Source organism: Melopsittacus undulatus, chromosome 6, assembly GCF_012275295.1.
Source record: "Melopsittacus undulatus isolate bMelUnd1 chromosome 6, bMelUnd1.mat.Z, whole genome shotgun sequence".
In the NCBI taxonomy this organism is placed as follows: domain Eukaryota; kingdom Metazoa; phylum Chordata; class Aves; order Psittaciformes; family Psittaculidae; genus Melopsittacus; species Melopsittacus undulatus.
In genome coordinates, this window is record NC_047532.1 from 43070879 (window position 1) to 43098046 (window position 27168).

The 27168-nt window shown below is 36.5% G+C and overlaps 1 protein-coding gene across 6 annotated transcripts in view; it reads left to right on the forward strand.

Annotated features, from left to right (window-relative positions):
• Positions 1 to 27168, forward strand: part of NAALADL2 (N-acetylated alpha-linked acidic dipeptidase like 2) — a 634909-nt gene that overhangs the window by 329412 nt on the left and 278329 nt on the right. For all 6 annotated transcript variants that reach the window (XM_031047098.2, XM_031047101.2, XM_031047097.2 and 3 more), the window contains 2 exons: positions 13309 to 13452; positions 22345 to 22437. In XM_031047098.2, the coding sequence (XP_030902958.2) occupies positions 13309 to 13452; positions 22345 to 22437 (237 nt within the window). The remainder of the gene's footprint in view (positions 1 to 13308; positions 13453 to 22344; positions 22438 to 27168) is intronic.

The window sequence follows — 27168 nt, forward strand, 5'->3', positions numbered from 1 at the left end:
GGATTTTTGTGAGAACTGCAACAAAGGGCCAGATTTTATAAAAAGGTCTTATTTCCTTAATCTCTGTGTTTTCTATCAAATCAGCACAGCAGTATGCAGTCTTTTATAAAATCATAGAATCATAGAATAGTTAGAGTTGGAAAAGACTTTAAGATCATCTAGTTTCAACCCCCCTGCCAGGGGCAGGGACACCTCACACTGAACCATGTCACCCAAGGCTTTATCCAACCTGGCTTTGAACACCACCACTTTCACAGCTTCCCTGAGCAACCCATTCCAGTGCCTCGCAACCCTTACAGTAAAGAACTTCTTCTTTATATCCAGGCTAAACTTCCCCTGTTTAACTCATTACACCTTGTCCTATCACTGCAATCTATGCAACTATGTAACTAAATATATATGTGTTATATATGTAATATGTACAACTATTTAACTAAAATGTATTTGGCATCTTCTCAGAAGCCAGCTTTTTGACTGATCTCAGCAGTGATGGCTGAGATGACTATGACTGGCAAGAAGGTAATGGAACATCTTTCAAATGCCTTCCCCATGCTTGGTCCTGAGCTACATTGAAAATGTAGGTTAGCAGGACTTAGAATTGCTGTACCAGCTTAAACCAAAATTGAATAAAATTAAATTTTGCTTAAAATAGAGTTGTAACAAAAATAATACTTTGTGCTTTTCCGTGTGGTAAAATTTTGCTTGCTTTATAGCATTTAATATCTTTTCTACATAATTATTGTTTTGATGTTTGTGCAGAAGCCATGTAAAAAATAAAAGCACAATAAAAAAGATCAGGTCTATCTGCAGACTTGTCATGGGTTCAGCAGTAGCTCATGCTCTGCCAGTGAGGAGGGAGAGATAGGGATTTTGCCCTCTGGTCATTTATTAGTTATATATTAGACTTGTTTACTGCAGTAGAACAGCAGGCACTAAAAATAAATTAGGAAGCAGTAACCTGAAATCATGCTAAGGAGTACTTGAATTTTGGTCTTACAATGAACAGTGATGGGCAGCTAAGTTGTTCAGTCAGGTGTGTCTCACTGACGTAAGTGTACTCTTACAGCATATCATGTGTGAGAATGAAATGTTATCTACAGTGAGTGCATGGAAAAATATTTGAACTTTGAGTGGCTGTAAGTATTTTTTATGAGCAGAAAACATATTTGAGGACAAATGGAACTTTCTTACAATACTATTGGCAGGAAAGTGTTTATTATAAAACTGCAAGTGCTAGTTTGCACACTTGCATGATATACAGTACCTGTGACAATAAAGAATGATGCTGTCTGTTGTAGAGGCAATCATGTAATATTTCATGTGTCAATTTAATGGAGCAGTGTCAATAGATTTTACAAATGTGGCTTCTGTTTCATTTCTACCAGTGCTGACTAGGAGATGAAATAATATGGAAGTGATGACTACTTGTGACATATTCCTTTTATGAAAATAACTGCTTTAACCCATGTTGTTATAATTGTTCATGTGTTCTTTTTATTGATATTTCTTTGTTTCTTTCAATGAGACATATATTTTCTTCCTCTGTGTTTTTGCCTGTCAGTGTGATGGAGCATCTATTATCTATTGTAAAGTCGTGGTGACAACTTGCCAACTTTGTGTAGCTTCAGACAAAAAATCCATGGAACTGAATTGTAACAGTAAAGTAGAATCAGAACAGGGGCAACATTGAGGGTTAGGTTAGCAAACATGTTTTGAAATAAGTGCTGGATGAACTTTACTGTAATGATTAAGTGATGTAGGAGAGTGATGCTGTGTTTTTCCCATGGAAAAAATCCTGTAAGTCTTGTGTTACTATGACAGCACATCAGAGCTTTTTAACAAATAAATCTTATAGGTTAAGATTTATTTGCCTAGACTGTGCTTTCCAGAGACATGACTGTGCTGCTTCTAGTTCTAGAGCAGTCACTGTCAATGGCAGCTGGATGATTCTCTGTTTCATGTAACATGGGTTTCATGTGGATGGGTGTGCATGCACATACATTTATTTGTAGGCCATAATAAACCTTATTTAGATTGCTGTGACATCACACTGGTTTTGTTATTGAATAAGAAGACTGAATGAGCATATGTAAACCAACATTTTTTACATATGGACAGATAGTCCATATAGACATACTATTTGTTTGCTATAGAATTTGCAGGAAGGAACCAGAAATACATGTAGAAATCTGATTCAATGTATGTGCTGTAATGCAGTATTTAAATTAGTCTTTGGGCTTACAAAGGAATTCTTGTTACTTTTGTTTCTGATTATGTCATTGTGTGTATGCAGTTAGGATCTGACCCATTTCTGATTTGACACTACTCAGCTACTGAATGACTGTGATAGATATGCCAGTTAGTCCCTTCATAAACCAGACCCTAAACCAGTAACAATTTATTTATTTTTTCTCTGTGAGAATTGTATTACCAGGCTCTGATATATAATATCTCAGGTGAGCTAGCGTTTGCTTACAAGTCAAAATACAAAGCTGGTGGTTTTATTGGTTTTTATTTTATTTTGTTTGGGATTATTTTATTTATTTATTTTTTTTAGTAAGAGCTCTAGAGCAAATGGAAACTAATCTTTTTGTGTTATTTTTATTTTTCTTAAAGCTGTAAGAAGCTTTTGAATTGATGTGCATATTTTCATGTCATTCTGTGCCAAGGAACCACCAGTTTATGTCCTAGAGGACAAGAGCATTCTTTCTAATTGTGGTATACAAGGATTTGGGGGAATTCCTGCCCCACCATGTACCTCCTTGTCCTAGCTTACTTGCTGTTCTGCTGATTTATCTGTTAAGAGCAGTGCTGTGGTGTGGGTTGGGGAGCTGATCTAGCCTTAAAGAACTTCCAGAAAGTTCACTGTTCTGGTTCATAGTATGGCCACTGAAACAACTGTGCTGGCACAATTAATGGCACTGCAGTGGGAGAAGAGGAGTAAGTAACAAGCTGTGGGAATAGGGTGAGACTTCAAACCCTTGGGTGCCCCATATGTCATCAGACTGAGGCCAGAATGTGCCTTTCCATGATTTCAAACAAATATGGAGGAATAAATCAGAGATATATACTGTTGTAAGAAAAGCATAGTGTACCATAGATAATGTATGCAATTTTATTTCATGTAGCTCACCAAATATATAGACAGAACGTGATCTGAGTCATTCCAGTATTCACTGCATGCTATAAACAAAATAATTGGTATCCTAAACCTGTCAATTTTAGTGTTTTCTTAGAGATTTTCTATTTCCATTCCAGTCCTTGTAGAGTGTTATAGGGCTTTTATTATTTTTAATAACAATAAATCTCATTATAGTGGGTAAATAGGACTCCATGCTTGTTCATAACCAGATCGATGACAGCATATGTAACCTGGTGCATATTCTGTAACCTGATGCATATTCTGGCTGCTACAAGCATATTTCACCTAAAGGAAGACAGTTATTTTACTATTTTTATTCTTGATCATCACTGAAGGAAAGAAGATCTGTATCAGTGTCTTATTTCCATGTTTGTTGTTGGTTTTGTCTATAGTGGCCATCACCAGTGTAGAAAACCAAGGTTTATTTCATGAAGGAACAAGCTATAAGACAGCCCGTTAACTCTTGAATCTGCCAGAAGTCGATTAATTCTTGAAGTGATAAACAGGAAACATAATTCTTCTATGATTCTGTAATTTATACAGGAGGTTCTTTGTGCATTTTTTGTTAGTGACTTAAAAGTCTCTCTGTTGAGCTGAATCCCCATGCTTGGTGGCTATGTGGATTTTTTTTGCAGGAAGGAGATAAATCTTTGGTTCTGCTATGCAAACATAAAGTACCAATAATACCAATTTTTGTCCATTCTCATCCTTTTAGCTTCTTCAGAAAGCATGGGAGATGTAATAGCCACCCAATTACTGTAACTAGCCATAAATTAGAGAAAACCTGCATGCCCAGAATACAAGTGCAGCTGTGTTATTGTTGCTGGTTTTCTCATTGTGGGCTACTATCAGATAAAAAAAAAGGAACCAGCATCAGAAAAGATGTGAAGTCTGACAGGAATATGGCCCTGCAGATTGGAAAAGCTGGTTATAAAATCTGAGTATTATAGCTTTATTTTTTAAAAGAAGTGCCATTTATTACCTTGGAGGTAAAAAGCATTGTGGAAGAAAATGTAAAATGCTTATGTTCAGGACTAAAGGTATGTCTGTGAACGATGGTATAAAAAACGAAGAATGGAATAGGTGTCGTATCACTCACACAGTTGCATACTGTGACATAATCCGATGTTTTCAAAATTCTTGATTTCAAAAAATATTTAAGGAAATTATCCAGGCTATCAGAATGTTTGATCCACTGATACTTTCTTTGTCCATTTAAAAAGAGCAGACCAAATTCATCCATAGCACAACATCAGCGGAGTAAACTTCTGCTACGGCTGCACCCAGCATATATAAGCAGATGGGATGAATGCAAGTACTTCATAGACACAGACTAAAACAGATTTTTTTTCAAAATATTCTATAATTTCAGTTTCCCTTTTAAAAGCTACCTCTGTGATGCATCAGTTTGAATTGTGTTCCCTCATACACACACATCCATATACCCTTCCCTCCTACCTTTCCCTCCAGAGTATTTTTTTTCTTTCCTTTTCTTTTTATTCTTGCTATTTTATTAAATATTTTTAGAAGGGAACAGAGGAATTAATGAAATGATTTTGTATCAGTGTGTCAAAGCAGTTTTGCTTTTACAAAACAAATGTGTTACTTTTTATTCTGTTTATCTTTAAAAGAAACAAGGCTGACAGTTTTTTTTAAAGCAGATTAAATAGGCATTAAGACAAAAGTGATTTACACTAAGACACAGGGGAGTGACTTTTTTTTCCTCTTGCATATTGGTTAAACACATTTCCTTGAGAGGGAGAGAAAAAGATACTGAGTTCTAGAGTCAGATTTTCTTCTCATATCAGCTATAGAAGTTCTGGTTTTAAGGACAAGAAAAATCTATTTAAAGAGAAAGTCAGAGTGATATGTACCCAGAGTTGCATCTACTCCATTGATAGAATCTGTTGTAAACAAAATATAGTGAATATACTATGCAAACCAAAATAATATCTCCATAGTTTTATGTATTTCTTTATATATCAATGTATTTATGGTCATCTTAACTCTGGAAACTTTTCACAGGTAGGGTGATACCTTTGGGTTTCTTCTAAACTATTTTCATTCATAGAATCATAGAATAGTTAGGGTTGGAAGGGACCTTAACATCACCTAGTTCCAGCCCCCCTGCCGTGAGCAGGAATACCTCACACTAAACCATGTCACCCAAAGCTTCATCCAACCTGCACTTGAACACCACCAGGGGTGGAGCTTTCACAACCTCCCTGGGCAACCCTTTCCAGTACCTCACCACCCTAACAGGAAAGAATTTCTTCCTTATATCAAGTCTAAATCTCTGCTGTTTAAGTTTCAACCCATTAACCCTTGTCCTATCACTACAGTCCCTAATGAATAGTCCCTCTCCAGAATCCCTATAGCCCCCCTTCAGATGCTGGAAGGCTGCTATGAGGTCTCCACGCAGCCTTCTCCAGGTTGAACAGCCCCAACTTTCACACAGGAGGTGCTCCAGTCCCCAGATCATCCTCGTGGCCCTCCTCTGGGCTTGTTCCAACAGTTCCATGCTTTTTTATGTTGAGGACACCAGAACTGCACACAATACTCCCAAGTGAGGCCTCACGAGAGCAGAGTAGAGGGACAGGATTACCTCCTTCAACCTGCTGGTCATGCTTCTTTTGATGCAGCCCAGGATATGGTTGGCTTTCTGAGCAATCACTCACACAGTTGCATACTGTGACATAATCTGATGTTTTCAAAATTCTTGATTTCAAAAAATATTTAAGGAAATGATCCAGCCTATCAGAATGTTTGATCCAGTGATATTTTCTGAACACTCAGCCAGCTCATGTTCATTTTCTCATCAGCCAACACCCCCAAGTCCTTCTCCTCATGGCTGCTCTGATTCTCTGTCCAGCCTGTACGTGTGCCTGGGATTGCTCTGACCCAGGTGCAGGACCTTGCACTTGGCATGGTTAAACTTCATAAGTTTGTCATCAGCCCACCTCACAAGTGTGTCAAGGTCCCTCTGGATGGCATTCCTTCCCTCCAGCATATCACAGCTTGGTGTCATCGGCAAACTTGCTGAGGGCACACTCAATCCCACTGTCCATGTCACCAACAAAGGTGGTGAACAAGACCAGTCCTAACACCGATCCCTGAGGGACACCAGTCATTACTGGTCTCCAGCTGCATATTGAACCACTGACCACAACTGTTTGCATGCGGCCATCCAGCCAGTTCTTTATCCACCGAGTAGTCCACCTATCAAATTGATGTCTCTCCAATTTAGAGACAAGGTTGTCACGTGGGACAGTGTCGAACGCTTTGCACAAGTCCAGGTAGATGACGTCAACTGCTCCACCCCTGTCCATCGTTTCCATACCCCCATCATAGAAGGCCACCAAATTGGTCAGGCAGGATTTCCCCTTACTGAAACCATGCTGGCTGTCACCAAGCACCTTGTTGTCTTTCATGTGCCTTAGGATGCCTTCCAGGAGACTCTGCTCCCAGATTTTGCCAGGCACAGAGGTGAGACTGACTGGTCTGTAATTCCCCGGGTCATCCATTTTCCCCTTCTTGAAAATGGGGGTTATATTTCCCTTTTTCCAGTCGTTGGTAACTTCACCTGACTGCCATGACTTTTCAAATATGATGGCCAGTGGCTTTGCAACTTCATTCGCCAGCTCCTTCAGGACCTGCGGATGGATTTCATCAGATCCCATGGACTTTTGTACATTCAGGTTTTTAAGATGGTCTCGAACCAGATCTTCTCATACAGTGGGCCCAAGGTCTTCATTCTCACAGTCCCTGTGTCTGCCTTCCAGATCCTTTCCCAGTGAAGACTGAGGCAAAGAAGTCATTAAGAACCTCAACCTTCTCCAAATCCTGTTGTCATGGGTTCAGCTGTAGCAGTCATTTTTCTCCTTCTTGTGGCTGGTGCAGTGCTGTGTTTTGACTTCTGGGCTGGGAACAGTTGCTTGATAGTGAGCATGTTTTGGGGGTGTTTTTGTTCAGGGCCTTTTCTGAGCACATGGTCTTCCGGGGAGGAGGGGAGGCCGGGAGGAAGGAGAGACAGGACACCTGACCCAGGCTAGCCAATGAGGTATTCCATACCATAGCACGTGATGTCCAGGATGCAACTGGGAGAGAGAGCTGGAGGGATGGAGTTCTGGAGGAAAATGGAGGAGGTACCATGCGGTGCTTGGCCGGGCAGGGTGGAGTGAGTTATGGGTCGGTGGCTGGTGGGGTGTTGTATTCTTTTTGCTTGTTATTGGCTTTATCATTATTATTTGTAGTAGTAATGGCAGTAGTGATTTTGTGTTGTGCCTTAGCAATTAAACCATTCTTATCTCAACCCGTGGGGGCTACATTCTTTGGATTCTCTTTCCTAACTCTCTGGAAGTAGGGGGAGCAAGGGGGGTAGTGAGTGAGAGTACTGTGAGGATTTGGTTTAAACCACGACACCTGTGTAGCCAGTTTTCCCGATAGCTTCTGGAGGAGGCCTACATTGTCCTTACTCTGTTTTTTTATCTGCTGCATACCTACAGAATCCCTTCCTGTTATCCTTAACATCCCTAGCCAAGTTTAATTCGAACTGGGTCTTAGGTTTCCTCACCTGGTCCTTTGCTTCGCAGACAACATCCCTGTATTCATCCCAGGCCACCTGTCCTTGCTTCCACCTTTTATAAGCCTCTTTTTTCCTGTGAATTTTTCTCAGCAGCTTCTTATCCATCCAAGGAGGTCTCCTGGCCCTCCTGCTGCACTTCCTTCTAGTTTGGATGCAACACTCCTGAGCTTGTAGCAGGTGATCCTTGAATATCAACCAGCAGTCTTGGGCTCCCCTACCCTCTAAGGGTATATCTCATGGAACCTTACTTAGCAGATTCCTGAAGAGGCTAAAGTCTGCTCTCTTGAAGTCCAGGGCAGTGAGCTTGCTGCATACTCTTCTCACTGTCCTGAGGATCTCGAACTCAACCATCTCGTCATCACTGCATCCAAGGCTGCCCTGGAGCGACATGAAAATGAATTTTTGAAAAGGTGTTTTTGAACAAGTCAGTTCATCAGAAGTGCAAAGAAAAATTTGGAAATGTTTTTTGGGATACTCTCTGAGTATTCTCAGTAACTTATTTTACTTATAGGTTATCCTTACTACCTTTAAGTTCTGTAATTTCTGTAAATGTACGTAAATCTTATAGGCACGGGCATCTTTCTTACCCATATGTGAAATAGATACATAGTTCTAAGCATCCCTTGTCCATTTGTGAATCATGCAACTTGGAATGCAAGCTGCTGCTATACTGTTCTAATTGGGAGAGCAGTTCATCATCTCATGCTTCATTGCCTGTAAAACTGCTTTGAAAGTCCTTAGTTGGAGCTGCTGCTAAAATCCCTGGTTTCAGAATTTCAAAGTCCTTTTTTTCTTCTTTTTTTGTTTTTTTTTTTTAACCGAAGAGAAGCAAATGTTGTTCTTTTCCTTCATATTCCTACCAGAGGCTAGTGAAACAAAGTGCTTCAAAACTGACATATGTTCCACATGGTAATTCTGGTGGCTAATTAATAGAGCACTGAAAAAAGACAACAGTAATCTCATTGTTGCCACTTCCACTCCATAGCTATCTGCTGCAGGCTCTCCTCCCTCAAATCTCGATGCATAATATAAATGCAAGCCCTGTCTATCAGTATTAATTGATAGTGTAAATATTTCATTGAAGGATGTTTTTTGTGTAGGAAGGGTCATGTCTGTCTTGAAAATGATGCTCATGGACAGTATTGTAAGCAGCTGTAGCTAAAAATGTAACTAAATAGCTGCTGCACAGCATAATTATGATGTTTAACAGTAGAGATATGGGTTTAGTACCTAGAGCTACTACCTAGCTAGAGTACTTAGAGCTCTACAGGGGTGGGGTCTCCCAGTAGTAGACACCACAGAGTCCCTTTCAGTCTGGGCGTGGGGTGAGATGTAAATCAGGAAAACCACAGATAAACTGATTTTGCAGGAGAGTTTAAGGAAGTCATTGTGTCTAGCTTAATGAGGACCAGTGGAAGTCTAAGAGCAGCTGACTGAGCAGAGTTGGGTGGAGAGGTATACAAGTTCAAAGCTCATATAATTTGAATGTCTGTGATGTTTATACGTCTTTATTTTTGCCATGGTTAATAGAAGATCAAATGTTAACCAAATGCACTTCATTCTGTCTTTTATGCTCTAATTTATTCTCATTGTGTGCCGAGAAGTCTTACTTGGAGTGTCTGTTCTCAGCATAAAACTGTCAAATTTCTATTAAGCTTAAGGTGAAAAATTAATGACCCATTCAATTCAGATATTTCAAAACTAATACTGCTATATTATTAATGCAGCAGAAAGTCAAAGATGTATGTACAATTGTGGTTTAGTGTTCAGTCAGACTTTACTTTTCCGCAGTTTGTGGGGAGCATCATTAAAAGTGTGTTTCAGGTCATAGAAGGAATTATTTTCATGAATTTAAATTTTGGACAGTTTTGTTCATAAACTTTTTGTTTTATCAGATCTGGATGAAGGTGGCTATTAAATATTAAATATAAATATTGTTATCTGACACTTACAGATAACAGATTTTATCTTCTAATTTTTCTCTGAATCTGGAATTTTAACAGAAAGTTAGTTCTTATGGCACAAACCTTTTAGAGAAAAATAGACGAAATTCTAATTGCGTAACACTGAAGAAGCTGTGCCTAAAGCAGTATTCCTGTGACTAGAGAAGTATGACATGGTGACTCTCTTCTGTTCCATATGCTTTGATATTTCAGCCTTGACAAAAGTCACTGAAACAATGGTAAAGTTGTACTTCAACTCGGAATTGAGTGGCATGTAGTACACAAGTATTACTGCTAAATTCTCCCAGGGAAAACTTTTCCGAAATATCATTTTACTCAATTACCAGTTGGTAACTGGTTACTAATACCAGCAAGTTAAGTGGAGCACTGTGAAATGCTTGGTTACAAGTGTGTATCCCAGACTGAGCAGCATGGAAACCGATGCTTGATGTTTGCATTTGCGTTGAAAACACAGAACAGTCACTGCAGAAGTAGAAACGTAGTCATGCCTGTGCAGAAACTTTCTAAAGATTGCCTCTTTTTGTGCTACTAAAAATAACTTAGTAATTGATTAGCATATTTTCTTTTTCATTCCAGGGTGTTCTCTAGTGTTTCTTAAATCAATAGCAGTTTTAGGCCTGGCACAGTTAGATTATTAGACTTCCATAGACAAAGGCCTGGCACAGTTATGTTATTAGGCTTCCACAGACAAAGGAATTCCTAGAAGATTTTCATGCTATAAAACTAAATTTCATTACAAACAAAATGTCATATTTAAATTATTCTCAAAGCATTTGTTCTGCTTGCAGATCCTGAAAACATTGTGTGCTCCAGAGTTTGTCAACCAGCAGGGAAAGAGCAAGCAGGAATCTCAAAAAGTTCTTCCAGTACATTGGTTTCTTTATGAAGTTGCACTTCCCTGCTTTGTACTTGGTACAGCACGAAGCCCATGAGTGGTTTTTAAAAACTAATGAACACTTTTGCTTCAACTGGTAGCCCTGGAAGTCACCAGATTTTTCAGTGTATTTGTGTTTTACTGGAGAGATTGGTCTTTCATCTTTCTTTTTTGAATCCTGATCATGATGTGTATAACTTTACTCAGCTTCTTAAACAATGTACTCTTATGGCAACTAATAAATTTCTGGCAGATTTCTGGAAAGGAACTCTCTTTTTTTTTTTCCTTTTTTTTTTTTTTTTCCCCTTCACCAGGCATTTTTTTAATATGAAGTCCGGCATGTTTTTTTTTTTTTTTTGTAAATAGTTCAGAAAGTTCAGTTACTAGAGAATTGTGTAGGTCAGCCCTGAGAAAGACGTCAAGAGGTTATCTAATCTAGCACCTTCCCTCAGGGAAGGAATCAACCATAACTACATCATTGCTGACAGATGTTTGTTTAATATTTTCTTAAAAAAATTCAGTTGTAGAGATTTTACCACCTACCTATGCATTTCTTTGTTAATTCCTTCTCTTAGAAAGTTTTCTTCCAAATAACTTTAAATTTCCATTTCTATATTTTAAATATTTTTGTGTTTTTTTGTTGTTGCATGCACTTCACCTTATATCGTGAAATTATTAATTTTTAAACATGGGAGATTTTCCCTGGTAAGTTGTTCTTGAAAGTGTACCTTTCACAGTTTATTCAGATATGAAGTTCAAGTTGTGGGTAAATGGAGAAAGGAGAGATGCTTTTTATCTACAACAGTTTGAGATTCATCACTCCTGTAATACAGTCTGCAAACTGACAAGCAGTGGACAGAAAATAATGTCTGCTACACATCTCTGATGGACATTTTAGAATTACTTTTGATTCCAGAAACAGACTCTCAAAGCCTGAGGAAGATGATTTTACCATCAATTTAATCAAACAACTTTGAGGGATTTGCAACCCTGTCCAACTTCAGTAAGACAGAACATTCTCAATTATGTTTTGAGCAAGTTTCACCTTTCTACTTTGTCTAATTTGTTTAATTCTCTCAAAGTGAGCACTGATATTATTTCCACTGTGTTTAAAAGCTGAACAATACTTTTTTCTGTAATTAAATGACCTATCCTTGGTTGGTTTCTGCGTTATGAGTAAGGGCATAGTGTAAGAAGCCTCAGGTGATAGCAGGACAAAGCTAAGAAGGGGAAAAAAAATGCGTGTGCATTTTTAATATTGTGATTAAGTAACGTTTCTGATAGTAATTTTGTAGAAATTTATTCGAATACGTGTTGCTGATTTCTGATAGCTTTGTCATTGTAGTCACACAGAATGTAAAGGATGCCTTCTGGTTGTAAGGAATGTCAACAGAAAATGTGGTATTTGTTTTATAAAGGTCTTTGAGAGAGGTCTTGTATTCTAAATCTCTACTTGGAAGTTTGCATGTTATTCAGTATGGGCAGGTGTGTTGGAAAGCTTTTAGACTTCTGCAAGTTGATCTAGGACTGTTTTCTGCCCTGTGCTCCTTTTCTGAGATAGGATTTTGCCTGCAAGACAATGCTTGCTTTCCATGGAAAGAGATAATGCCTGTATTAGGCCAGCTGAAATAGTTGAGCATGCTGTCCTTAAGTGCTTCAGAGCATTTCCATGTGGAGAGTTTGCCTTTTTTTTTTTTTTTTGGGTTCTATTAATTGGTCTCCCAAAATATCAAATTATCTCACCAGAAACATTCCCATGCTTAAATGCTGGACAGTCATATGACTGGAAAATAACATTTTTTCAGTTAAAGGGAGGTTTTAAAATATGTATGAGTCTGCTGATACTGTAAGTTTTGTGCTGTGGCTTCTAAAGATCTTAAGTCTGTAAATGAAGTTTTCTGATGCTTTCTGATCTGTACCTTCCTCCACTTGACATGTCTGTTCAGTACACTCTTACTCCTGTCCTCTTTCAGCTGAGCCTTCAACCTTCCATCAGGGAAACATCCCTGCATTTTATTATAGTTTCCTTAGCTGCATTGAACCCACTTTGAGTCAATGAGGTGATCAGATTGTATTTTTTAAAAAGTGAGGACAGATATAAAAAAAATTCAGTCCTTTTGGTATATGCAAGGAGCATGCCTCATCAAGTTGCCAGTTTTTTGTACCTGTGTGGTATGTTTCGTGTCAGAGTTCTCACAAAAGCTTGTTTGTGTGATAGCTCGCCATTAGTTCTAGTACTAAGTAGCAAAACTTCTGCAGGAGTTAAACATCATGGTATCCCTGGCAAATCTTAACACCTTTATCGGTAGTAGCAGTATCCACTATAGACAGACACTTGTATGTTATTTCAGGCTGCTTGAACATCTGTAAGGCTCTGTTCAGTTCTTCAATTTGAAGGTTACTGCCACTAAGTAATTCTGTTTTCCACCGATTCCTTTAACGATGCACCAATTTAATTTGTTGTGCTTAAGTCACATACCATCTAATATTTTCTTTGACTCTTTGCCAGTTTCTTTCTTGTGAAACTATTCCCCAAATGCTATAATGTGTAATTTTGTGGCACATGCTCTGTAGGGATTTTTTTTTATTTTTCCTAGCAAGGTAAGTACAAAATGACAGCTATCTATGTAAATCAGCTGGTTTAAGTTGCATTGTAAGTACTTGCTTTTTTGTTTGCTTTATGCAAAAGAAAAATCTTATAATTTTCGTTCATTATATTGCTGTTCTCTTTCTGTTGTTTCAGATGGAAGCTACAGACAAAATCGGCTGAACCTCACAACATTGTTAGTACAACCAATTTCTGCAGTGCTTGCCAAAAAACTCATTTCCTTACCTGATAACACTGTCCAAAAAGATAGGTGTATACCCCTCCAATGGCCAGCATCAGGTAATGCTTTATAAACATCTTTTTCTTCTATGAAATGTTCTTCAAGGACTCCAAATTTGTTTTCCATAATTGTATAACTTAGAGGTACATCTGATTATGAGTATCTTGTACTTAGCTGCTTTCTAGAAGAGGCTGTGAACAATCTAAAAATCAGATAAAATCTGACATATGGAAGTGTTAGTTAAAAAAAAAAAAGAGTGTCTCATTTACTCTAAAAACCATCTATCTTTATACCATCACTAGGGAGATTTTGTTCTACAGTACAGTTTGTTCAGCTTCATACTGCTAAGAATGTGATTTTAATATTAGGGCATCAATGTTTGTACTAAAGTTGTTCTTTATGTTTTTTCTGCTGCTGGTGTAAAAATACAGTAATTCCAAACAGCGATGCATCTTTCTGTGTTTCTTAATTTCTATCTTCTGCAGAATAAACAATGTATTATTGTCTGAACCTTCAGGCACCTTTTCCTCCAAGTTTTACCAGAAAAATGGTCATCATGATAAGAACATAATACCATGAGTACACTTAGATGTAACAAAAGAATGCATTTAGATTATCTCTTCAGAGATAATACCATTAGCAGCGTCATATGTACTACTGCTTGAAAATACTTATTGCTAATGTGGGGAGAAAAAAGTTAGAACACAGTCTTCCAGCAACATATTGCACAGTGTTTCAATGAAGTAATACCTTCTAGATAAGGTTCTAGATGAGATGCATATTTAAAGTTACTCTGTCTTGATATTCATTTTGTGCTAGTATATCTTTCACCCCCCAAAAAATTGTGGTTTATTGTAATATCGGTTTAACTTCGTTGATTTGAATCAGTAATCTTGGAAGGGGATAGGCAAATTAAATTAGCTGCTGTATCCTGTGCTAAATACAGTGATGATAACAGTAAAAGCACATTATAAGAGCAAGCATTGTACTATCACATATGTGCTATATCACTTGTTTATTGCTTTTGGAAAGTTATTTTGGAGTAGAAGTACAATACAACAAGTCATAAAAAAAGGTTGATTAATTTTATGGATTGTGTTAGCATTTGTAGTTATACATACTAAAAAGGAAGGCAGAAAGACCTCATGCTTCATGGCATAATCTGTTGTGCTTAGACAGAACTGTTGCTCTTCATGCATGGCTGACTAGACATTTTTAAGATTAACTGGTCTTCCGTACAACCAATAGGTAAAGACTATATAAACAAGAAAGGGCCATTTTGGAACAAACAAATGCTTAACTATTCAAGGTGGGATATGTGAAGCTTCCTAGTATTGTAGTTTTTTGATAGCTGAAGTACCTGAAGAAAAAGATGATCTTGAGGTAGCAAATGGCATTCATTTTAGAATGATAAAAGGCTGCATTGTCTATGTTTCTCAAGAAGCTTTGTGTGGAGGCTGCAGGACAGAAATGCCTACAGGGTAGCGTATTATGAGTTTGGGGTTTTTTCCTGTGACACATGACATGTTTTCTTTTTTTTTTTTTTGTTTTTTTTTTTTTTTACCCTGAGAAGGCAGGAATTCTGTGTGGTGACAAATTTCATGAAAGAAAGAATATTCCAAGCTGTCAGTCTGGTAAAAGCCAATCCGTGTCTGCCTTACTCTCAATGAACACAACAGCTTGTGTCTGATTTCATGTAAAGCTTCTGAGCCGCAGTAATTCTTGTCAATTTATTTGAAAAAATTGTTTGTTTGTTGAGCAAGTATCATTCACATACTTATACATATGATAAGAAGCCTTGCCTAATTCTGTAACGCATTATGATAGATTATGCCTTGAAATAATGGTGAAACTATAGATATGCTGGAGCATGCAGTGTACTGAGTGTTCAGTAGCAGCCTTAATGGAAGAGGTAAAAGACTGGTCTTCTGATAACAAATCTTGTGTAACTATTTAATAATAATAATAATAAAAATAATAGCAACAGCTACTAAAGAGAAAATACTGAACAGAACAGCAAAAGCTAAATTTTCAGTCTTCCCATTGATTTGCACAAACTTAAAAGAGCGATTTCACTTCTGACGTAGAACTCATCACTTATCTGTCAAAAGAGGTGAATGAGCAATTCAGACGATTGGTTGGCTTAAAAATTATTAGAATAAAATGATCTTAATTCTCTCATCAGTATGTTTCAAAAAGCTGAACAGCAGTTTCATCAGTAATGATTAAACATTTATATATAGTTTTCTCACAGTGCCTCTTTTTCTCCCTTAGCCTTGCAGTTTTCAAGAGACGTAATGTGACAGAGGGGGTAGGAGGATATGAAGAGAAACATCTGAGATATTGAACACTTAGAACCTACAAAGCAAGCAGTGGAAATTGAAGTTAGTTATTAGTTTTCTGTTAGTTGAAGTTAGTAATTAGATTTGCTTTTTGTTTAGTGTGGTGCATCGTTGATAATCTTCATTAATTTGAAATTCTGTGCTCCCATGAACTTTTTCCGCAAAATGGGCAATTAGAAGGAATTTAAGAGTGAAATGCTGTAGAGAAACTGTACACTTCCGAAGCTTTCTTTTTTTTTTCACGGAATATTACTAGGATATTTGCTAGAACATTATGAAGACTAATGTAAATCTAAAGCATGCCTATAAACATAAATGAAGAAAGTCCTGCTGTGTTGCAGTAGTTTAAGTTACCTGCCACTTGGTGTATTTCAGTCTCGTGCCAGTCATCCTTTTTCAGTGAATCTCTTGAGTATTTAAATCTATCTATTAGAATTTAATTTAAAAAGTATTTTTCATCACTAACAACCATAGAGAATCATAGAATGGTTAGGGATGGAAAGGACCTTAAGATCATCTAGTTCCAACCCCCTACCATGGGCAGGGAAGCATCATGCTAGACCATATTGCCCAAGGATCTGTCCAACCTGGCCTTTGAACACTGTCAGGGAAGGAGCATTTGCTGCTTCTTTGATATTAAATGGAAAGTCTCATAGCCTTGAAGTCTGGTAGTTAAAAACATTAATGAGATATGTGTAATTTTCCTCTTCTTTAAGTGTCAGTTTCCATACTCATACTAACTGCATTCAAGAAGACAGAAGATGAGAAAGATCGTCTGGATCAAACAAGGTCATAAAGAGTGTATTATTTCAGAACATATCAGTAAAGTTAACATATACAGAACAAGACGCCATTCTTTATTAGCTCTTAATGTTTTTTGCTGTGAACTAGGTGTAGGGTTTTTTTATTTTAGCTTACAAAACGCAGTTACTTATCAGTAATGAATAATCTTAATGACTACAGTACAAAGCTTCATTATAGCCTGCAAACAAATCCACTTCTTTATCAAAAAAGGTGGGAGTTGGACAGATAAACAGAAGTGACTGCTCCTGAAAAGTCTTCTAGCATAACATAAGAATTTTGTGTAAGACTTCAAAAATGTATTTTATACTGTTCCATGCATTAGGTGGTCATTATACTGAGTTCTATAGAGAACTCTGATCATATGGAATTTGAATCTAATTATATCAAAGGAGTAATTGGAAGAGTCTTTTAGTTTCCATATTACATGATCATTGTCCAAGACAAAGTTCTCTGCCAAGTGCTGCAATAGTGCAAATCACGCTTAACTTCTTGTCAATCAGAAGGGCATGGAAAGATAAAGGACATATATATCCTTCTATTAGGCTATATCCTTGTCATGTTGTTATATGTGTTTCTCCTTTATAGCTTGCTAGCTGTCAGAGGGAAGAAAGAATACTGTATTTAATGAACTCTGGCTGTGCCATCATACACTATGCTATCAATATGCAAACAATTCCATGATTTCTAGGTATCTGCACTATGCTAAATGTAAATTCAAAAAAAAAAGAAATAAAGATGACAGCATATTGTGTGGCAGTGCACATCATATCTACAAAATTTGAATTAATTGCACATAACAGTAGAAGTGTAACAATGTTCTTCAGATATTACTTACTGGCATTGCAAAGAAATACATATTAAGTAGGGAAGTCAGATGTAATACAGACATACTGAATACAATTATACTAATCCTCTCAGATTTTCTTTTTGAGATTGCTTTAAATTATGTACTTTCTCTTTTTAAATGAAAGTTCATTAAAAGAATGAAGCATAAGCAGTGTGAAGCATTTTTAATATATCTTCTCTCTACTACTACCTGAAGGCTCACAAGTTTTTTACCAGAATTGTAACTGGTCAAGATGTATTTTCAGAATTCTGTTCTGTGCCGTTATTTTTCTCTCTGTGTGTGTGATGCTTTTTTTTTTGATTGCTGTAAAGCAGATGAAGTATCTCTCAAAATAGTGTGAGATTATGAACTTCAATTAAACAATATGAAGCATTCTCAAAATTCATAACTATCTATGATATCGAGTGACACATTTATTCTATATCTCATTAGGCCATCCTGGTTTAGAGCCTCTTTAAAGAACTTTATTCTAGACATCACCTGTTTTCAAAAGCTTTTTGTCTCAGTAGATTTATTGTTAGATTCCTTACTGTGGGTCAGAAAAGACTGCAAAAAGTTTATTCCTTAAACTCTTACAACTGAGATATGGCCTGAAGACTCAGGGCCTATGAATATCCATTTTAAAATTATGTTAGTAGGCAGCATAGTTGGTTAACCAAATAGAAATCTAGTCAGGAAAAAAAAAACAAACTTGATTTCAAAGAAACTGAATCTAGATAATTTATTGAGAAGAAAAAAAAAAACCAACAAAACGGTAGAGGGTTATTGTTATACGGACATCTGTCTAAAAGTTCTGGTATATTCCTGAACAAATAATTTTATAATTCAACAATACTGTACACTGTCACAGATTTAGTATTGATTTTTACATTTGGATTTTGATAGTGTCACATAATATTTTTTCAGAGACAATATATAAATTTTTAAGTATATACTATTTTATAGGTTAATTTGCTTTTGTAAGTATGTAGTTAAGTTGCATATATGATTTTTGGTATGCAAGTTATATAAATGCTATGACAGCTACATTTCTTCATTTGAAGTCCTATGAACTTAATTAAAAACTGATGCAAAATACTGGTAGATAAGGTTTTGCACTCATTTGGAATTTACATGATGAAATGCTGAGAACTAAATAAAATATATTTTTCCTACAGCAGTAATATTTCAAAAGCCCACTAAACAGTCAGTCTAAATGGAAGTAGTCAGTTGGAATTTACTTATTGTAAATGATAACATCTGATGAAGATTAAGCATTTGTTTCAAATGACAGCAAAATCCGCTGTTACATGTTTAATGTATACTTACCATATCAGTGTGCTTAACAGAGTATTCCAAACGTTATGTACCAGTCCATATTATTCCGTACAGTATCACCAATAGAATATAAGAAATCCATGACATATTTGATTTTTTTATATGTAAATACTTTAGGGTGTTTCTGCATTCCGATGTTAGTTCTCTCTGTATCATCTTGCTCTGTGGTATTTGACATTACTTTAAAGCCTTGGGTCTTGGGGCAAATAACTTGGAAAACCGCAGCTTTCATTATTAAAATAATTATTAGCTTTCAGGGTGTCTGAAAAGCTTGATACTGTGTGTGCTCAGAAAGTCAGCAGTTATTAGAACTTGGGTTAGGGTTTTTGAATGACTGAACAAGAGCTCTGTTGAATGTAATGTTATCCTGACTACCTCAGCTGAATTAGTGCCCCCTAAGTAACATGGCCATGGATGTTTGATGATGTTTGGAAGTTTTACTTTAACTGTGATTTCAAACTGATGTATTTTTATTCAGGTGTGGTTTGTGTTTATTTCAGGAGGAATTATATTCATGTTAAAAACTGGATTACTTCTTGAAGTTATTCAATATACCTTGTTTCTGCAATCTTCTGAAATAACTTCTGGGTTTATGATACAAGAACAGCATTATCAAAATACATGAATTTAGTTAGTACTCAATATTTCTACACTTGACTTAAATGTGTATGTAGGGCAAGTTTTGTATACAAATAGCAAAAATCATGTCAAATGAGTTCAATTTTCAAACCTTAGTCCCAAATGATGCTTTTTAAAATACAGTACTGAAATGAATGTTCAGAAAACTGTCTGATTATAGATGGTTAGTATGATAAGGATTCAAGATTTTAACCAATATATTAGAAAATCAGGTTCCAACCTACACTCCTCTATGTTGGTATGAGCTTAGGATAAGGTTAAAAGCAAAAAAAAAACTAAATAAAACATAACTCCTTTTACAGGCCACAGGTAGTTTTTTGTTCATCTGAAGTTCTAAAGGAATGGGAAGTTTAAAATGAATGGGAAATAACTTTGCATTTCCAAAAAAAACTATGTAATTGTGAGAGGAGCCGGTAGTCATTTTGCATGAGGCAGTTTATAGTTTCCAAGTCAAGAAATAAATAGGTAAATAATACTGACTATAAATACTTTTCTTCTGCTTCTGAAGTAGCTTTTAGTTTATGTAAACTCAAAGTGTAAACTAAATAATGTTAAGCTAAAGTTTGCTTAGTTTTCAGAGAATACAGAAAAAAAAGAAAGATGTCAAAATCTGTAAAATATAGCATTCAGAAGAGAGATTTGTTGTCAGAACTGTTTAAAGGCGATTAAATTTCACTTCTGCTATATACTCCAAAGAGTACTTTCAGCCTTTTCATATGGTGTACTAAGCCTTTAAACCCAAGTCACTTTAAGCTGACTGCTGTGTTACATGGCTATTAACACGAATACCTGATTCCAGAATATGTATATTGCCAGGGGTTAATTTTCCATTTCTTTATTGTCAGCTGAAGACTGGATAGCTGATGTTGATTAAAGAAAAACAGTTAAATCAGTTGTCTTCAAAAAGGTGTATGTTCTTTTTGTTTGAAATGAGGCCTAAAGAAACATATCTAAAATGTTGTAGGGTTAGAAAAAGAAAGGAGATCAGTTTGGGTTTGAAAATCTTTTTTTAATCAGAGTAAATTTGCTCTAGATTGGTTGCAGGTGAGAAATAGCAGCAAGAAGTAACTTGCATAGTACAGATAAAAATTAAATTGCTTGATTAACGTGGATGTTATGAGCTGTTTTCACATTGGTTTAAAATACTGAAAAGAGAGCATAGGTGACAGTACAGCACTGGGAACTCTTTGGATTGATGTGTTCTTTTTTTTCTTACTGATGTGCTTTTTAAAAAATTTCCAGAATAATATTGAGATTTATAGAACAAGCAATTCATCATCATATGGTTAATAACAGTAACTTACATCAGAAGAACAAAGTTAATTATAACTTAAACCCCAACATATGCATGGCGGATCAAAACACAAACTTGCTGTGGCTAATTATTGCAGAATAGGATGGTGTGGGTTATTTTTAATTGTGCTTGACTTGCATTTTCTTTACTGTTGCATTCTAACATAAACAGAGTTGTCATGTAGAGGACACATCTGTTTGTAACAGGTTTTATCTGAGTAGAAAGTAGAATAAATATTGCTACGACTTTCTTTTTTTTTAACAAAGAAAGAGTCTGGGAGTTGGTTTGCTTTTTTCAAATATCACTGAAGATTAGTGAATGAAAATATATTGGATTTTATTTTAGGAGAATTTTAAAGTAAATTTCTCAGATGAAGTACCAGCAAATGAACCCTGAAAAAAGTATCATAGAGATGTATTGTTTTTATTTTACGTGTTGGAGTAAGCTCTCACTTGCACATTCCTCACGATCTCAGGAAACATAGCCCGGAAACAAACTGTTAGAAATATATCTTTGGGAGGATAATAGCCTGGGAGATAGAGACAAAATGATCCATGGAGTATTCTAATTTTGGTCTGTGACAGTTGGGATACAGACACGGAAGGAATTCAGGCTCAAAAACGCCTTTAAACACAGGTCTGTCATGGGGGTGGTGCTGCACTCCATGTAAGAGAACCCCACTAAAGGTCTGGGATGACAGGGTAGTTATTGTCAGACAATTGCTAGCATTTAAGTTTGAGCTGCTTAAGACATTTTGACTTTTCTCAGATAGAATTTATGACCTTTCAGATGAGGTGAATGTTAATACAGGCTATTATAATGCAAATGAAACATTTTAAAGGTATCTGCAGCTCCCTGTAGTTAGTTGTTTTGTTTCCATTTACAAAAACTGCAGGAGTTACCATGGTCAGTGTGACCCACCTGAGACACAGAGGGAATGAAAGTGATTTTCAGCAAAGGACAGTTAAATTTTTTAAGCTATTTTAACTCAGACATTTACTTCTCTGTGGCTTTATCCTGCACTGCAGTCTCAATTGGCATAGTAATACTAGCAAGTCCTGTACATTTTAGTAGGTTTGGGAACTTTACTGCCTTTGTATTTGCACCATTTCCTCAGCTGATACCAGCTAAGCCAAAAAAAAAAAAATAGAGGAACAAAACCAAAACACCAAACCCTGTCTCCTGTTGGCTGAAGTTCACAAATGTATAACCAGAGGCTATGCTGGCAAAGTGATAAGTAATGCAAAGGCCTAACTTTTCCCATCTGATTTAGCTTAGGGGCTTTTCTCCAGAAGAATAGCATAACATAAATCAGGTATAATTTTGTGCATGTTACTGAAAGATTGACCTTGGTGAAGAATTAGGTGGGGAAAAAAAAAAAATACCAAGGTAAAGACTGAAGTAATAATTCTTGATGAATTGAATGATCTTTTAACTCAAGGAATAGAGATCTCTTTTGAGATTCCAGCTTTGAAACCCACTGCTAAAACGAGACTAAGAGAATGTCTTTTTTTTCTTTTTTTTGTTGGGGTTTCTTTGCTAGTTTGTGATTTTTTTTTTTTTGTTGGTTGGGTGGGTTTTTTGGTTTGTTTTGGGGTTGTTTTTTTTTGTTTGTTTGTTTTCTTTCTTGTGGGGAATTTATATCTGCACCCTGTAGATTATTTGGTTGGATAAACAAGTTTAACATGCTTTTTTTTGTCTGTAACAGGCAAAAAAATAATCAGTCTGAATATTCAGTCAGTCACAACTTACAAGACAATTTCTAATGTTATTGGATATTTAAAAGGAGCCATATTTCCTGGTAAGTAGCTCATTAGCACTTGTATCAATTATTTGTTTCATGATGGCTGGAAGTCATAGCTGGGATCAGGATTCTGTTTTGACAGATAATGTGCTAATACAGAAGAAGGAGAGAGCATTTGTTCCAGTCAGTTTGTGATTTGATTTATAGTAAAACATAAGGGTTAAACAGCGAAAGAGCTCAGGGGATATTATTGGCAGATATATAGTAAGCATATTTTTACAAAAAAATCAGTAGAGAGTATCAGTGTTTTATACCAAATAACTACATTGGTGATTTTAATTTTAGGGTGCACTTTATTGCATTATTCAAATTATTTGGCAAGCTTTCTATAGATGTTTAGAAAAGGGTTTGATTTTTTCTAATGTTAGCAGAATTTTGAGAGAAATAAAGCTCTATGCTTCAAGTCTAGAACATCCCTACAAAATTCAAGTGTCTCACTGAAACTAAGGTGTAGAACAGCGTGATTTCTGGCTTAGTTAGAATAGATTTTTAGTTGAGAATCCAATATCAAATATGATTATTGTGTACAAAAATCTGTGACTAAGCTCTTAATCACTCTTGCTGCAGCTTTGTTTTGTTACAATCATGCCTTATGTTAGTTTTACACAAGTATATGAATTATAATTACTGTTCTGTACAGTGAATTAAACAGGAGTCTAAGTGCAACTGTGGCATAAACCACAAATCTCATCCCACCTTTGATGCTGTATGTAGATACTAAGATAATCAGGCCATCATAGGAAGGAAGATAATTTTGAGCTTATTCTGTCTGCAAGTGAATTTGCCTAGAAGTTGAAGGATTTCTGAAATGCAAATGAACATTGTTGCTGGCTACTTACATAGTGCAAAAGGTTGTTGACCCAGTCCAATTTCTAATGTACAGATGGCATCATCATCAAAACAGCATGACATTTGTCTTGATTAATGCTCTTTTATTAGGTTCAGAAGAAAGGTTGCAAATTTAGCTAGAGTCCCTTAGGATGTTGTCTAGTCATGTCATGTTTAAGTGATGGAATAAAGGAGGTGGGGATTCCTGTTAGAGAAATAATGACTTAGTGTTATGTGTGCTAAGTGCTGTACTTTTCACCAGAACATAAAAAAAAAAGCCATCAAAGCATTAAAAAAAAAAAAAACAAAATAGAAAACAATTAGCACATTTAATTTAATTTCAATAAAGGATTTAATTTCCTTCATGAATTTGAAGTTATGAGTCTACTATAGCTAATGTGTTCTAAATAGCAGTCATGGAATTTGAAAGGTAGGAACTTCCATATTTAGACATACCATGTACTGAATTGTGAAAAGAAGCAAGACAAATAAAAGGCTTCAGTTTCTGTTTGATAAATTCTTTATCTTCTCTGTGCCTAAATCTTTCATCTTATTACTGCATTCTTAACAAGATGCTATCATAAAGGTATGTCAATATCTGCTTAAATTTATAAAGTAAAGGATATATAATGAAGTGAAGTCAATAGCACTCCCAGATGGCAACAGCTTATCCCATAAATGTCTTGCTGAACAAGGACCATAGCAACTGACTTTTAATTTAGGCCCAAGTTAAGCAATTAATGAATAATGATAACATTTTGTACAGAATCGATATTAAACCTTCATTTGTTTCTCTACTCTTCCAGGTTGATACTGTAGCCATACCTTCTCAATTGATTAGAGAACTTGTTGTTTGCTTGTCATTGATTCTCTGTCATTTCAATAGGGTTTTGCTAGTTTCATACACCTGAAACCGTCACCCTTATGTTCCCAAAAATAAAAAAAAAAAAAAAAAAAAGCGAAATTTATCTGTAGCACTTAAAGACTGCAGAGCATTGTCAAGGGTGGATTTTGAATTTTTGTTTGTTTGGTTTTTGCTTAAAGGTCTCCTAACACAAACACATTTATGTAATAGTGATCTTATTTGACATTTGAGCATCCGAAATGCAACCAAGATATTAAAAGCAGAGGAACTGTGATAGTTGGTAGCCTTTTAAACCCTGAAAAACTTAACACTGATTTTGTAGCTCTGTTGGACATGGTTGAAAATGAGAAGACAGTATAAAGTCACTCTTTTTTAATGATAAAGCAGTAGTCCAGCTCATCACTACCCTGAATACTATCCCATCTTATCACATTCACAAGTATCTGGTGAATATTTTTTCTCTTTCTCTACTCCTTTCTTTCTCTTTTATTACCATGCGATCTCTTTCTCCACATGCTTCAGCAAATGATTATGAGAAAGGACATCTGCTGTCTCTGTAAGCATGACCATCCTTTCTCCTATGCTTTTCCTATGGTCATTTACTTAAGAGTATTGCCTCTATTCAAAAGGGAGAGATGTGCAAAGATAAAGAATTTCAAAGGAGGCACCAGCTGTTATTTTTTTACCCCTGTTCATTCAGCTCTTATCTCCTACAGTAAATCGCTGCTTGTAGCTTTTTTTCTCCATCAAAATGCCCTATAGTATTTTACATAGTCTCTTTCCACTCTCTTTCACATATGCTGTTCACAGACTGAACAGAGATTAAAATACAGAGCAAGCATTGTTCCTGTCTGCTCACCCTATGTTGGTGGCACTTCCTCTGACAACCAAAAGCCTCTAAGGCCATTAATTTCTGTTCCCAATTTCTAACATTAAGTTGAAGAACCTATGACTTTTCACTGTCTGTGCAACCTATAATTAAACGTCTCATGATGTAACACACAGGTTGCAAAATTCTATGTTGTAGATTGCATTTTGTTACATTAAATTCCAGTATCTGAAGGGGGCCCATAAGGATGCTGGGGAGGGACTCTTCATTAGGGACTGTAGTGACAGGACAACGGGTAACAGGTTAAAACTTAAACAGGGGAAGTTTAGATTGGATATAAGGAGGAAGTTCTATACTGTAAGGGTGGAGAGGCACTGGAATGGATTTCCCAGGGAAGATGTGAATGCTCCTGTCGTGGTTTAAACCAAGTCCCCCAACTCCCGGAGAGTTAGGAAGGAAAATCCAAAGAATGTAGCCCCCATGGATTGAGATAAGAACGGTTTAATTGCTAAGGCACAACACAAATAACTACTGCCATTACTACTACAAATAATAACGATAAAGCCAATAACAAGCGAAAAGAATACAACACCCCACCAGCCACCGACCCATAACTCACTCCACCCTGCCCGGCCGAGCACCGCATGATACCTCCTCCATTTTCCTCAAGAACTCCATCCCTCCAGCCCTCTCTCCCAGTTGCATCCTGGGCATCACATGCTATGGTATGGAATACCTCATTGGCTAGCCTGGGTCAGGTGTCCTGTCTCTCCTTCCTGCCGGCCTCCCCTCCTCCCCGGCAGAGCACGCGCTCAGAAAAGGCCCTGAACAAAAACACCCCCAAAACATGCTCGCTATCAAGCAACTGTGCCCAGCCCAGAAGTCAAAACACAGCACTGCACCAGCCACAGGAAGGAGAAAAATGACTGTTACTGCTCAACCCATGACAGCTCCATCCCTGGCTGTGCTCAAGGCCAGGTTGGTCAGAGCCTTGGGTGACATGGTTTAGTGTGAGGTGTCCCTGCCTATGGCAGGAGGGTTGGAACTTGATGATCTTAAGGTCCTTTCCAACCCTAACTCTTCTATGATTCTGTGATTCTATGTACACTTAGATTTATATTTTGCATTTCTGCATTTAGAAAGAAATTTTCATTTACATGCCTATTCACCCCCCAAGCAGTTAAGTGAAGATTCTGTTTTATAGGTACATAATAGATACCCTGTTTATAAAGCATTTTTAGCTCCTTATAAAACAACATTTCCATTAACTTTGTTAAACAAAACTGGTAGAAATTCAGTTTGACTGAGAATGGTCTAATAATAAAAGTGTTCATTAAGTGTTCCGTTAACATTCTTTCTAGGCAGCAAACACTGCAAAAACACTGGGGAGAAGATATTTAATTTTATAAGCAATTACAAAACACAGGCATTCCCCACCTATGTGTTGCTGCATTCCAGTGTGCTGACAACAGTGAAGAATTAATCCCCTTGGATAAAGAAAGAAAACTAAAAATCTTTGCACTTTTAGAACCCAAATGACACTTGGAGATTCTTGTGCATCTGCCATCACTTGATAACTATTCTTCTGTTCTTTATCGGTGTCCTGAAATATGGAAAGAACTCCATTGGAAGTCTAGATCTGGACCAGAAAGATACTTTAGTAAATACTAGAGCACAACCAGGAGGAAGTCCTTCAAAGAGGCTTCAGTTTTGAGTTCATTTCACACAGAAAATCCAGTATTTTAATAAGTCATTCAGTATAACTGTGCTTTGGCTTCTTGACACGCCTCAGTCACACTAGTCATTCATGTTGTTTCATACCGCATCATCCTTTTGGAATAAAATGAGGTTCTTTACACTTGTGACTTAGTATTTGGATTATATATTATGCCTTGAGAGATGAAGTTTTCGTTTAATTTCTCTGAAAAAAAAATTAAATTGTGAGTTTATGTTCTGGATAACCATAGGCATGTTCTTTATTTCAGGTTGAAAGTTCTTGCTTTTCTTTTCATAATATAGTTATCTCCAGTATCATCAAAGTTGCTAGGTCTGACTTATCGTTTCTGTTTCATTCATTATATCTATTCCTCTGTCATGTCTCCTCTCTAAACCTGCAGTCCAGGTATTTTCAGTGTCTCCTTACATGGAAGTCTAAGTCCTGATATATAACCCTTCTGGTTACCAGCTTCTCAACTGCTGTTTCTGC